This window comes from Oncorhynchus keta, unplaced genomic scaffold, assembly GCF_023373465.1.
Source record: "Oncorhynchus keta strain PuntledgeMale-10-30-2019 unplaced genomic scaffold, Oket_V2 Un_scaffold_1494_pilon_pilon, whole genome shotgun sequence".
Classification (NCBI taxonomy): Eukaryota; Metazoa; Chordata; class Actinopteri; order Salmoniformes; family Salmonidae; genus Oncorhynchus; species Oncorhynchus keta.
In genome coordinates, this window is record NW_026290796.1 from 123,038 (window position 1) to 136,718 (window position 13,681).

The 13,681-nt window shown below is 48.5% G+C and overlaps 1 protein-coding gene and 2 long non-coding RNA genes across 7 annotated transcripts in view; all 3 read left to right on the forward strand.

Moving 5' to 3' along the window:
* The window catches only part of LOC118381329 (transportin-2-like), a 30,895-nt gene extending 25,164 nt beyond the window's left edge, over positions 1–5,731 (forward strand). Inside the window, 3 exon segments of the mRNA XM_052513993.1 lie at positions 4,603–4,677; positions 5,066–5,197; positions 5,336–5,731. Coding sequence (XP_052369953.1) covers positions 4,603–4,677; positions 5,066–5,173 — 183 coding nt within the window. The 3' untranslated portion in view covers positions 5,174–5,197; positions 5,336–5,731.
* Positions 5,732–5,838: 107 nt separating this feature from the next.
* Positions 5,839–9,176, forward strand: LOC127927525 (uncharacterized). 5 transcript variants are annotated; one of them, XR_008127901.1, is made up of 10 exons: positions 5,849–5,884; positions 5,917–5,980; positions 6,015–6,250; positions 6,418–6,561; positions 6,767–6,931; positions 7,365–7,639; positions 8,133–8,204; positions 8,272–8,452; positions 8,691–8,933; positions 8,969–9,176. It is a non-coding gene; the product is annotated as an uncharacterized LOC127927525 (long non-coding RNA). The 5 variants fall into 5 exon arrangements; XR_008127902.1 differs by lacking the exon at positions 5,917–5,980 and having other exon boundaries at positions 5,841–5,884; positions 6,114–6,250; XR_008127905.1 differs by lacking the exons at positions 5,917–5,980; positions 6,418–6,561 and having other exon boundaries at positions 5,839–5,884; positions 6,114–6,150.
* A 1,789-nt stretch (positions 9,177–10,965) lies between these two features.
* Positions 10,966–12,163, forward strand: LOC127927528 (uncharacterized). The gene is made up of 2 exons (XR_008127910.1): positions 10,966–11,072; positions 11,161–12,163. It is a non-coding gene; the product is annotated as an uncharacterized LOC127927528 (long non-coding RNA).
* Positions 12,164–13,681: the final 1,518 nt, after the last annotated feature.

The window sequence follows — 13,681 nt, forward strand, 5'->3', positions numbered from 1 at the left end:
GCTGTATCCTACAGAACAGAACTAGGCTGTATCCTACAGAACTAGGCTGTATCCTACAGAACTAGGCTGTATCCTACAGAACTAGGCTGTATCCTACAGAACTAGGCTGTATCCTACAGAACTAGGCTGTATCCTACAGAACTAGGCTGTACAGAATCCTACAGAACTAGGCTGTATCCTACAGAACTAGGCTGTATCCTACAGAACTAGGCTGTATCCTACAGAACTAGGCTGTATCCTACAGAACTAGGCTGTATCCTACAGAACTGTATCCTACAGGCTGTATCCTACAGAACTAGGCTGTATCCTACAGAACTAGGCTGTATCCTACAGAACTAGGCTGTATCCTAGGCAGAACTAGGCTGTATCCTACAGAACTAGGCTGCAGAACTAGGCTGTATCCTACAGAACTAGGCTGTATCCTACAGAACTAGGCTGTATCCTACAGAACTAGGCTGTATCCTACAGAACTAGGCTGTATCCTACAGAACTAGGCTGTATCCTACAGAACTAGGCTGTATCCTACAGAACTAGGCTGTATCCTACAGAACTAGGCTGTATCCTACAGAACTAGGCTGTATCCTACAGAACTAGCTGTATCCTACAGAACTAGGGTATCCTACAGAACTAGGCTGTATCCTACAGAACTAGGCTGTATCCTACAGAACTAGGCTGTATCCTACAGAACTAGGCTGTATCCTACAGAACTAGGCTGTATCCTACAGAACTAGGCTGTATCCTACAGAACTAGGCTGTATCCTACAGAACTAGGCTGTATCCTACAGAACTGTATCCTAGGCTGTATCCTACAGAACTAGGCTGTATCCTACAGAACTAGGCTGTATCCTACAGAACTAGGCTGTATCCTACAGAACTACAGAACTAGGCTGTATCCTACAGAACTAGGCTGTATCCTACAGAACAGAACTAGGCTGTATCCTACAGAACTGTATCCTACAGGCTGTATCCTACAGAACTAGGCTGTATCCTACAGAACTAGGCTGTATCCTACAGAACTGGAACTAGGCTGTATCCTACAGAACTAGGCTGTATCCTACAGAACCAGGCTGTATCCTACAGAACTAGGCTGTATCCTACAGAACTAGGCTGTATCCTACAGAACTAGGCTGTATCCTACAGAACTAGGCTGTATCCTACAGAACTAGGCTGTATCCTACAGAACTAGGCTGTATCCTACAGAACTAGGCTGTATCCTACAGAACTAGGCTGTATCCTACAGAACTAGGCTGTATCCTACAGAACTAGGCTGTATCCTACAGAACTAGGCTGTATCCTACAGAAGGCTGTATCCTACAGAACTAGGCTGTATCCTACAGAACTAGGCTGTATCCTACAGAACTAGGCTGTATCCTACAGAACTAGGCTGTATCCTACAGAACTAGGCTGTATCCTACAGAACTAGGCTGTATCCTACAGAACTAGGCTGTATCCTACAGAACTAGGCTGTATCCTACAGAACTAGGCTGTATCCTACAGAACTAGGCTGTATCCTACAGAACTAGGCTGTATCCTACAGAACTAGGCTGTATCCTACAGAACTAGGCTGTATCCTGTATCCAGAACTAGGCTGCAGAACTAGGCTGTATCCTACAGAACTAGGCTGTATCCTACAGAACTAGGCTGTATCCTACAGAACTAGGCTGTATCCTACAGAACTAGGCTGTATCCTACAGAACTAGGCTGTATCCTACAGAACTAGGCTGTATCCTACAGAACTAGGCTGTATCCTACAGAACTAGGCTGTATCCTACAGAACTAGGCAGAACTAGGCTGTATCCTACAGAACTAGGCTGTATCCTACAGAACTAGGCTGTATCCTACAGAACTAGGCTGTATCCTACAGAACTAGGCTGTATCCTACAGAACTAGGCTGTATCCTACAGAACTAGGCTGTATCCTACAGAACTAGGCTGTATCCTACAGAACTAGGCTGTATCCTACAGAACTAGGCTGTATCCTACAGAACTAGGCTGTATCCTACAGAACTAGGCTGTATCCTACAGAACTAGGCTGTATCCTACAGAACTAGGCTGTATCCTACAGAACTAGGCTGTATCCTACAGAACTAGGCTGTATCCTACAGAACTAGGCTGTATCCTACAGAACTAGACTGTATCCTACAGAACTAGGCTGTATCCTACAGAACTAGGCTGTATCCTACAGAACTAGGCTGTATCAGAACTAGGCTGTATCCTACAGAACTAGGCTGTATCCTACAGAACCTGTACAGAACTAGGCTGTATCCTACAGAACTAGGCTGTATCCTACAGAACTAGGCTGTATCCTACAGAACTAGGCTACAGAACTAGGCTGTATCCTACAGAACTAGGCTGTATCCTACAGAACTAGGCTGTATCCTACAGAACTAGGCTGTATCCTACAGAACTAGGCTGTATCCTACAGAACTAGGCTGTATCCTACAGAACTAGGCTGTATCCTACAGAACTAGGCTGTATCCTACAGAACTAGGCTGTATCCTACAGAACTAGGCTGTATCCTACAGAACTAGGCTGTATCCTACAGAACCACTGTATCCTACAGAACTAGGCTGTATCCTACAGAACTACAGAACTAGGCTGTATCCTACAGAACTAGGCTGTATCCTACAGAACTAGGCTGTATCCTACAGAACTAGGCTGTATCCTACAGAACTAGACTGTATCCTACAGAACTGTATCCTACAGAACTAGGCTGTATCCTACAGAACTAGGCTGTATCCTACAGAACTAGGCTGTATCCTACAGAACTAGGCTGTATCCTACAGAACAGAACTAGGCTGTATCCTACAGAGGCTGTACAGAACTAGGCTGTATCCTACAGAACTGTATCCTACAGAACTAGGCTGTATCCTACAGAACTAGGCTGTATCCTACAGAATAGGCTGTATCCTACAGAACTAGGCTGACAGAACTAGGCTGTATCCTACAGAACTAGGCTGTATCCTACAGAACTAGGCTGTATCCTAAGGCTGTATCCTACAGAACTAGGCTGTATCCTACAGAACTAGGCTGTATCCTACAGTAGGCTGTATCCTACAGAACTAGGCTGTATCCTACAGAACTAGGCTGTATCCTACAGAACTAGGCTGTATCCTACAGAACTAGGCTGTATCCTACAGAACTAGGCTGTATCCTACAGAACTAATCCTACAGAACTAGGCTGTATCCTACAGAACTAGGCTGTATCCTACAGAACTAGGCTGATCCTACAGAACTAGGCTGTATCCTACAGAACTAGGCTGTATCCTACAGAACTAGGCTGTATCCTACAGAACTAGGCTGTATCCTACAGAACTAGGCTGTATCCTACAGAACTAGGCTGTATCCTACAGAACTAGGCTGTATCCTACAGAACTAGGCTGTATCCTACAGAACTAGACTGTATCCTACAGAACTATCCTACAGAACTAGGCTGTATCCTACAGAACAGGCTGTATCCTACAGAACTAGGCTGTATCCTACAGAACTAGGCTGTATCCTACAGAACTAGGCTGTATCCTACAGAACTAGGCTGTATCCTACAGAACTACAGAACTAGGCAGAACTAGGCTGTATCCTACAGAACTAGGCTGTATCCTACAGAACGGGGCAGAACGTGTTGCTGTCATTCTGTTTTTATTTAACCTTTTATTTAACTCTGCAAGTCGGTTAAGAACAACTTGTTATTTACAATGACGACCCACCTGTTCTCGCTACTTCCTGTTCAGTGTCTCACCGGTGAGATCAGATGTGTGTGGTGTCAGTTAGAGGAGGTTATAGGCTGGTCATGGGGGGGAGGAGAACGGGGCACTTCTCTCTCTAAGGACATGTACTTCCTACATTTAGGCTATAGTTTACTACACAGCCTAGAAATAAATATTGATCACCTATATGTCTCCGTCTGAAAATCGTCCCTCTCCTTAAAGGTAGGCTGTAAAAATAGCTGAAGAGAAGGTCTATCAGGCCAACTCCGTTCTCTTCAAACTACATCTAACACATTGATGTAGCCCAGGTAATACAGACAGGCTAATACAGACAGGCTAATACTAATGCACAGGCTAATATGCAGACAGGCTAATGCAGACAGGCTAATGCAGACAGGCTAATGCAGACAGGCTAATGCTAATGCAGACAGGCTAATGCAGACAGGCTAATGCAGGCTAATGCAGGCAGGCTAATGCAGGCAGGCTAATGCAGGCAGGCTAATGCAGACAGGCTAATGCAGACAGGCTAATGCAGGACAGGCTAATGCAGACAGGCTAATGCAGACAGGCTAATGCAGACCGGCTAATAGAATGGGTCAGGTGACCGTCTGGTCAGTTAACCTGTTGAAGTTGTTTTGGTCTGGTTGGTATTGCCTGTCGGGTGCTTAAGTTGCTGCAACCATGTCTGGCAAGTGAGCTGCTTCACACACCTAGAATCACATTGTAGCACTGCGGTTGGGTTTGGGACCAGGTGCTGGGAGTCAGACAGGAAGTCAGCAGCAGGTGCTGGGAGTCAGACAGGAAGTCAGCAGCAGGCGTTGTGGTGTGAAGAGAGCAGACCTCTACATGGAGACACGGTGCTTCTGTAGGTTGAAATGACAGAATGTGTCTCTCTGCAGGACTTCATCTTCTTCTGTGATGCCGTGGCGTCCTGGGTCAGCCCTAAAGACGACCTGAGAGACATGTTCTACAAGGTGTGTGGAGGACCCAACGCTCTGTCCCAGAAGGCACCTGGTTCCCTTCGGCACGTCTGTAGTGTACAGTGGAAGGGAGAGGCCGTTTAGGACACATCCTGGGAAAAGCTTTGCTTGGCCCAGATCCGTGCGTGTGTGTGTGTCTCTGTGTGTGCGTGTGTGTGTGTCTCTGTGTGTGCGTGTGTGTGTGTCTCTGTGTGTGTGCGTCTCAGTGTGTGTGTGTGTGTCTCAGTGTGTGTGTCTCAGTGTGTGTGTCTCAGTGTGTGTGTGTGTAGACTGTATGATAATGGGATGTTAACCATAATAGTAGAGCATTATTTCAGACATCGTTTCTGTTGTCATTTCTTTGTTGAGGAGTCAAAGTATTTTCTCTCTCTCCTCCCCCCAGATCCTCCATGGTTTTAAGGACCAGGTAGGAGAGGAGAACTGGCAGCAGTTCTCAGAACAGTTTCCCCCCCAGCTGAAGGAGAGACTGTCTGCCTGCTACGGCGTGTAGAAACCCCCCCTAACCTAACATCAGGTACACACTCGCTTTAAATAGGACCATTCCCATGTTCATTCTGTCACACTTTTAGATTGCACTTCCTGGTTGTGATCTTCCTGGCTATTTCCCTCTTTCCTTCTCTCTCCCCCTCTTTCCCTCTCCCTCCCTCTCCAGGTGAGCCAGTAGTAGAGGAGGAAGGTGAAAAGGAATCTCATCCATCTGTGTTAATGCCCTGAACTGATCTGGGGGGAGGGGAGAGGGACCCATCACGCCATTGGCCGCTCCCCCTGACAGACGGCCCCCACGCCCTATGTATTTCTCCATAGCGGGAGGGTGGGCGGGACTTGGGGAGGGACAGGGGGACACCTCTAGATTAAAGATTAAGGGGACCCAACCAACACAGAGAAACCAACTAAGGTAGGGACAGATAGAGGGGGCTACCTACATTCAGAAGGAAAAGGTTCCAACGCAGAAACAGGTAGGGACAGATAGAGAATGAAGAGTGAGGGAAAGAGGGGTAGGTAGAGGCCAGCTAGACTACAGTAGAGGGGGTAGGTAGGGGCCAGCTAGACTACAGTAGAGGGTAGGTAGGGGCCAGCTTGACTACAGTAGAGAGGGGTAGGTAGGGGCCAGCTTGACTACAGTAGAGAGGGGTAGGTAGAGGCCAGCTAGACTGCAGTAGAGAGGGGTAGGTAGGGGCCAGCTAGACTACAGTAGAGAGGGGTAGGTAGGGCCAGCTAGACTACAGTAGAGAGGTAGGTAGGGGCCAGCTAGACTACAGTAGAGAGGTAGGTAGGGGCCAGCTAGACTACAGTAGAGGTAGGTAGGGGCCAGCAGACTACAGTAGAGAGAGGTAGGTAGGGGCCAGCTAGACTACAGTAGAGAGGGGTAGGTAGGGGCCAGCTTGACTACAGTAGAGAGGTAGGTAGGGGCCAGCTAGACTACAGTAGAGGTAGGTAGAGAGGCCAGCTAGACTACAGTAGAGAGAGGTAGGTAGGGGCCAGCTTGACTACAGTAGAGAGAGGTAGGTAGGGGCCAGCTAGACTACAGTAGAGAGGTAGGTAGAGGCCAGCTAGACTACAGTAGAGAGTAGGTAGAGGCCAGCTTGACTACAGTAGAGTAGGTAGGAGGCCAGCTAGACTACAGTAGAGGAGGTAGGTAGGGGCCAGCTAGACTACAGAAGAGAGAGGTAGGTAGAGGCCAGCTAGACTACAGTAGAGTAGGTAGGGGCCAGCTTGACTACAGTAGAGAGGTAGGTAGGTAGGGGCCAGCTTGACTACAGTAGAGAGAGGTAGGTAGGGGCCAGCTAGACTACAGTAGAGAGAGGTAGGTAGGGGCCAGCTTGACTACAGTAGAGAGAGGTAGGTAGGGGCCAGCTAGACTACAGTAGAGAGGGGTAGGTAGGGGCCAGCTAGACTACAGTAGAGAGAGGTAGGGGCCAGCTAGACTACAGTAGAGAGGTAGGTAGGGGCCAGCTTGACTACAGTAGAGAGAGGTAGGTAGGGGCCAGAAGACTACAGTAGAGGGGTAGGTAGGGGCCAGCTTGACTACAGTAGAGAGAGGTAGGTAGGTAGGGGCCAGCTTAGACTACAGTAGAGAGGGTAGGTAGGGGCCAGCTAGACTACAGTAGAGAGAGGTAGGTAGAGGCCAGCTAGACTACAGTAGAGGGGTAGGTAGGGGCCAGCTAGACTACAGTAGAGAGAGGTAGGTAGGGGCCAGCTTGACTACAGTAGAGAGGGGTAGGTAGGGGCCAGCTAGACTACAGTAGAGGTAGGTAGGGGCCAGCTTGACTACAGAAGAGAGAGGTAGGTAGGGGCCAGCTAGACTACAGTAGAGAGGTAGGTAGGGGCCAGCTAGACTACAGTAGAGGGGGTAGGTAGGGGCCAGCTTGACTACAGTAGAGAGAGGTAGGTAGGGGCCAGCTAGACTACAGTAGAGGTAGGTAGGGCCAGCTAGACTACAGTAGAGGGGTAGGTAGGGGCCAGCTAGACTACAGTAGAGAGAGGTAGGTAGGGGCCAGCTTGACTACAGTAGAGAGAGGTAGGTAGGGCCAGCCAGACTACAGTAGAGGTAGGTAGGGGCCAGCTAGACTACAGTAGAGGTAGGTAGGGGCCAGCTAGACTACAGTAGAGAGGGGTAGGTAGGGGCCAGCTTGACTACAGTAGAGAGGGTAGGTAGGGGCCAGCTAGACTACAGTAGAGAGGTAGGTAGAGAGGCCAGCTAGACTACAGTAGAGAGGTAGGTAGGGGCCAGCTTGACTACAGTAGAGAGAGGTAGGTAGGGGCCAGCTTGACTACAGTAGAGAGAGGTAGGTAGGGGCCAGCTTGACTACAGTAGAGAGAGGTAGGTAGGGGCCAGCTTGACTACAGTAGAGAGAGGTAGGTAGGGGCCAGCTTGACTACAGTAGAGAGAGTAGGTAGGGGCCAGCTTGACTACAGTAGAGAGAGGTAGGTAGAGGCCAGCTAGACTACAGTAGAGGTAGGTAGAGGCCAGCTAGACTACAGTAGAGGGTAGGTAGGGGCCAGCTAGACTACAGTAGAGAGAGGTAGGTAGGGGCCAGCTTGACTACAGTAGAGAGAGGTAGGTAGAGGCCAGCTAGACTACAGTAGAAGTAGGTAGGGCCAGCTAGAGGTAGGTAGGGGCCAGCTAGACTACAGTAGAGAGGGGTAGGTAGGGGCCAGCTTGACTACAGTAGAGGGTAGGTAGGGGTCAGCTTGACTACAGTAGAGAGAGTAGGTAGGTAGGGGCCAGCTAGACTACAGTAAGAGAGGTAGGTAGGAGGCCAGCTAGACTACAGTAGAGAGGGTAGGTAGGGGCCAGCTTGACTACAGTAGAGGGTAGGTAGGGGCCAGCTAGACTACAGTAGAGAGAGGTAGGTAGGGGCCAGCTGACTACAGTAGAGAGGTAGGTAGGGGCCAGCTAGACTACAGTAGAGAGAGGTAGGTAGAGGGCCAGCTAGACTACAGTAGAGAGAGGTAGGTAGGGGCCAGCTAGACTACAGTAGAGAGAGGTAGGTAGGGGCCAGCTTGACTACAGTAGAGAGGTAGGTAGGGGCCAGCTTGACTACAGAAGAGAGGGGTAGGGGGGGCCAGCTAGACTACAGTAGAGAGAGGTAGGTAGGGGCCAGCTAGACTACAGTAGAGAGAGGTAGGTAGGGGCCAGCTAGACTACAGTAGAGAGGGGTAGGTAGAGGCCAGCTAGACTACAGTAGAGAGAGGTAGGTAGGGGCCAGCTAGACTACAGTAGAGAGAGGTAGGTAGGGGTCAGCTTGACTACAGTAGAGAGAGGTAGGTAGGGGCCAGCTAGACTACAGTAGAGAGAGGTAGGTAGGGGCCAGCTAGACTACAGTAGAGAGGGTAGGTAGGGGCCAGCTTGACTACAGTAGAGAGGGTAGGTAGGGGCCAGCTTGACTACAGTAGAGAGAGGTAGGTAGGGGCCAGCTAGACTACAGTAGAGAGGTAGGTAGGGGCCAGCTAGACTACAGTAGAGGGGTAGGTAGGGGCCAGCTAGACTACAGTAGAGAGGGTAGGTAGGGGCCAGCTTGACTACAGTAGAGAGAGGTAGGTAGGGGCCAGCTAGACTACAGTAGAGAGAGGTAGGTAGGGGCCAGCTTGACTACAGTAGAGAGAGGTAGGTAGAGGCCAGCTAGACTACAGTAGAGGGGTAGGTAGGGGCCAGCTTGACTACAGTAGAGAGAGGTAGGTAGGGGCCAGCTTGACTACAGTAGAGAGAGGTAGGTAGGGGCCAGCTTGACTACAGTAGAGAGAGGTAGGTAGGGGCCAGCTAGACTACAGTAGAGAGGGGTAGGTTGAGGCCAGCTAGACTACAGAAGAGGGAAAGAGATTTAACAGATTTAAATCAGACTAGAAAAAAATCCACCACACAGAGCCATAGAGAGACTGACAGAAACTCCCACAGTAAGACACACACACTTGCAATACCTAGAGTTTTGTGTAGATGGCGCTGTTACACTAGTCAGACTCCAACACTACCAGTAAGGGATTAACAGTCAGTGAGGGACAGACAGCGTGTTGGGGACAGACAGCGTGTTGGGGACAGACAGCGTGTTGGGGACAGACGGCGTGTGTTGGGGACAGACGGCGTGTGTTGGGGACAGACGGCGTGTGTAGGGGACAGACAGCGTGTGTTGGGGACAGACTAGCGTGTGAAGGGGACAGAGATTTAGCGATTGTTCAGACAGACAGCGTGTGACAGGGGACAGAAACAGCGTGTTGGGGACAGACAGCGTGTGTTGGGGACACACAGCTTGCAGCGTGTTGGGGACCAGCGTGTTGGGGACAGGCAGCGTGTGTTGGGGACAGACAGCGTGTGTTGGGGACAGACAGCGTGTGTTGGGGACAGACAGCGTGTGTTGGGGACAGACAGCGTGTGTTGGGGACAGGCAGCGTGTTGGGGACAGACAGCGTGTGTTGGGGACAGGCAGCGTGTGTTGGGGACAGACAGGAAGGTGTCTAGCCTCTGTTTAGCTGTTTTTTTCTGGGGTAAAGGATCTTCTATATGAATGAATATTCCTCCTGTTGTTACTCGATCACTGGTTCACTGCTGATCTCTCCTCCACCAAGCATGTTTTGGTTTCTGTCCTTTCCCTAAGGAATGCTTTCTTCATATAACTATCATGAGATAATTCTCATGTTCTCTTCTAGATAGACGGGGGATGACTAACCTCTTGGTTCATACGAGTCATCATTATAAGAGGGAGAGAAATGGGGCTTAAATAATACCTGTTATTCTTACGTAAAGTTAGGAAACTACAGATCACAGCCTCTCGCCTCTAGTTGTACCTGTTTGTGTGTCTTGTCTGAGTTTGTTTACCTATTGTTTACCCTACATTACACTGTTGATTGTTTTAATAAGGTAACGATTTAACACTTGACTCCTCCCACCCTATTGTCCTCCACCTGTAAACCGTGAACAACTGTGTGTGTGTGTGTTGCCATAGTGATATCTTGAGGAAAGAGATTAAACCCAGAATTGTTTATCCTGATAACGTGTTACAAGAGGTCCATATTTTGTTGCTTTTTGTTTATTATTTTTTTATTTGCTGCTACTGTTTTTTTTTTAGTTTCCATGGTGAGCTTAAATGAACACAAACAAAACATTTGTTTATTTTTAGTTTTGTGGTTTTGCACTTTTAATTTTTTATTTTTGTATTAAGGATTTTTAAAAACTTCCCTCATAAAGGACATCTGAATTCTACCGTTTGTGCTCTATTGTCTCTTACTTACTGGGAAAACAAAAGCTCTATTGTCTCTTACTTACTGGGAAAACAAAAGCTCTATTGTCTCTTACTAACTGGGAAAACAAAAGCTCTATTGTCTCTTACTACTGGGAAAACAAAAGCTCTATTGTCTCTTACTTACTGGGAAAACAAAAGCTCTATTGTCTCTTACTAACTGGGAAAACAAAAGCTCTTGTCTCTTACTTACTGGGAAAACAAAAGCTCTATTGTCTCTTACTTACTGGGAAAACAAAAGCTCTATTGTCTCTACTGGGAAAACAAAGCTCTATTGTCTCTTACTTACTGGGAAAACAAAAAAACTGGGAAAAAAAGCTCTATTGTCTCTTACTAACTGGGAAAACAAAAATTGTCTCTACTGGGAAAACAAAAGCTCTATTGTCTCTTACTTACTGGGAAAACAAAAGCTAACTGGGAAAACAAAAGCTCTTGTCTCTGGGAAAACAAAAGCTATTGTCTCTTACTTACTGGGAAAACAAAAGCTCTTGTCTCTTACTTACTGGGAAAACAAAAGCTCTTGTCTCTTACTTACTGGGAATAAAAATGGCAAAAAAAAGTTTGTGAAAATGGCAAATAAAAAGTTTGTGAAACTGCGAGTAATCCGCACTTTTACAGCGACTGACTGTGTGTGTTTGTATTTTCTAGGGAGAAGAGGTTGTAGCTGGAACTAGCCTACATTTACATTTAAGTCATTTGGCTCTTATCCCCTACTGTGTGTGTCTGTATTTTCTAGGGAGAAGAGGTTGTAGCTGGAACTAGCCTACTGTGTGTGTGTGTGAGAATAGTGTTGTTATCCTTTTAACTTGTCTTCACTTTGTTCCAAGATAAGAGCACAATGTCCCTCCAACAGGACAGCGGAGCGAGGACTCACACAGACAGACGGCAACATCCTCCGTCCCAAATGCCACTCTATTCCCTATATATATTCCTCAGAGCTCTGGTCAAAAGTAGTGCATTTTAAAGGGAATGTTGCCGTTTTGTACGCAGGCACAGACACTATCATAGAGTTGGGTAGAGGGTGCACATGAACAGAAACGATTATTGAACATCTAGCCCTCTAGCCAACTTTATGTACAGCATAGACAGCTGTGAGGTTGTCAGCAGTTTGAGGCCAGGATTCAGTCCGATCGGCTAAGCACCTTTTTAAAGGCAATGTTCCCACGTTCGTGGAGACCTCATTCACGGTAAACGCTGCTTCTGTCAGCTCAATTGGAAATGACCTTTAAATGTCATGAGGCAGATCTAATGAGGATTTGAATGAATCCCAGCCTTAGTGTCATTAAAGGGGACGTTCAGTATTTTGGCCTTTGGCTTTTAAAGTTAGCTGGCTGTTTTAAATCGAACCAGGGACTTCAGTTTCTCCTGAACCATTGAATACTTCCAGGGTGAGGAACAATCTAACATTAAGTTGTAAAATCCTGAACTTCCCCTTTAATATTCATATTATCTCAGCTTCAGTGAATTTGGACACATTTTGCACAGATGTATAGATGACTGACTGACCAGGACTGTGATCATAGAAGCGATAAACTAATCAATGTACCATTCAACAAAGACAATCTACATCTCGCCCATTCTGCTATCTCTATTTCTATCTGTTTAGATTTTAGCTTTTTGTATCCATTTAAATTTATTTAAAGATGTTTTTTTTTTGTCAGGTTTCAATGTTCTGTAGTAGATCGTTTTGGACTCGTTATGATATTGTGATGACTTAATTGGTTCATTAATAAATGCAATCAAGTGTCTTTAGTAAATGAGGGCTCTAACTTATTTACTAACTTATAGAACTTAAGGCTTATTGAGGGAAGAAAGAGGGAGGAACAGGGGAGGGAGGGAAGACTGAGGGGGGGAGGCACAGGGGAGGGAGGGAAGACTGAGGGGAGGCACAGGGGAGGGAGGGTAGACTGAGGGGGAGGAACATGGGGAGGGAGGAAGACTGAGGGGGGGAAGACAGGGGGAGGAACAGGGGAGGGAGGGAAGACTGAGGAACAGGGGGGAGGAACAGGGGGGGAGGGGAGGGGGAAGACTGACAGGGAAGGGGAGGGGAAGACTGAGGGGGGGAGGGAGGGGGAGGAGGGAAGGAGGGGGAGGGAACAGGGAAGGGACAGGGGGGGAGGAACAGGGGGGGGAAGGGAGGGAAGACTGAGGGGAGGGAAGACTGGGGGAGGAACATGGGGAAGGGGGAAGACTGAGGGGAGGGAAGACTGAGGGGGAGGAACATGGGGAAGGGAGGGAAGACTGAGGGGGAGGAACAGGGGGGGAGGGAAGGGGGGGGAGGGAAGACTGAGGGGGAGGAACAGGGGAGGGAGGGAGGGAAGACTGAGGGGGAGGAACAGGGGGGGAGGGAGACTGAGGGGGAGGAGGGGGGGAGGGAAGACTGAGGGGGAGGAACAGGGGAGGGAGGGAAGACTGAGGGGGAGGAACAGGGGAGGGAGGGAAGACTGAGGGGGAGGAACAGGGGAGGGAGGGAAGACTGAGGGGGAGGAACAGGGGAGGGAGGGAAGACTGAGGGGGAGGAACAGGGGGGAGGAACTGAGGGGGGGAACAGGGGAGGGGGGAGGGGGAGGGAAGGCTGAGGGGGAGGAACAGGGGGAAGGCTGAGGGGGAGGAACAGGGGAGGGAGGGAGGGAAGGCTGAGGGGGAGGAACAGGGGGAGGGAGGGAAGACTGAGGGGGAGGGACAGGGGAGGGAGGGGAAGGCTGTAGAAACAAGCATGATCGTAATTGTTAAAGTTTTGCAGAATGACTTTAATGTGCTCCAGTATTTCAATGGACTGCTGCCTATGTTCATCTCTACAAACATTCAACTCATTTCTTTGTGGAAATAAATACAAAAGTTTCTTCTTCCAATCATTCCAACTGTTGCCTCCTTGTTATGTTAATGTCATAACCTTTGAACTGCGGCTGCGTAGAACCTGTAGTGTGTCCCAGTCTGCACCCTATTCCCTATACAGTGCCCGACTGTTGACCAGGGTCCATAGGGCTCTGAAAGGAGTGCAGTAAAAAGGGAACAGGGTGTGTATGTTTCCACGCCGGGTGAATGTGAGCCATGACAGATCTGTCTGTTGTGTGTCTCTGTTTTACAGGAAAGGAGAGAGGAAAAAATGAGTGTGTCGGAGACTGAGAAAGACACTTTTGTCATGTTCCACACCTCATTCATTTGGTAATGATGTCATATCCTGTCTGGGAACACAGACAGCAGTTTTCTGTACACAGAGAACTACGACACACCCGTGTGAGAGACTCTGTAGCTCAGAGAGTGTG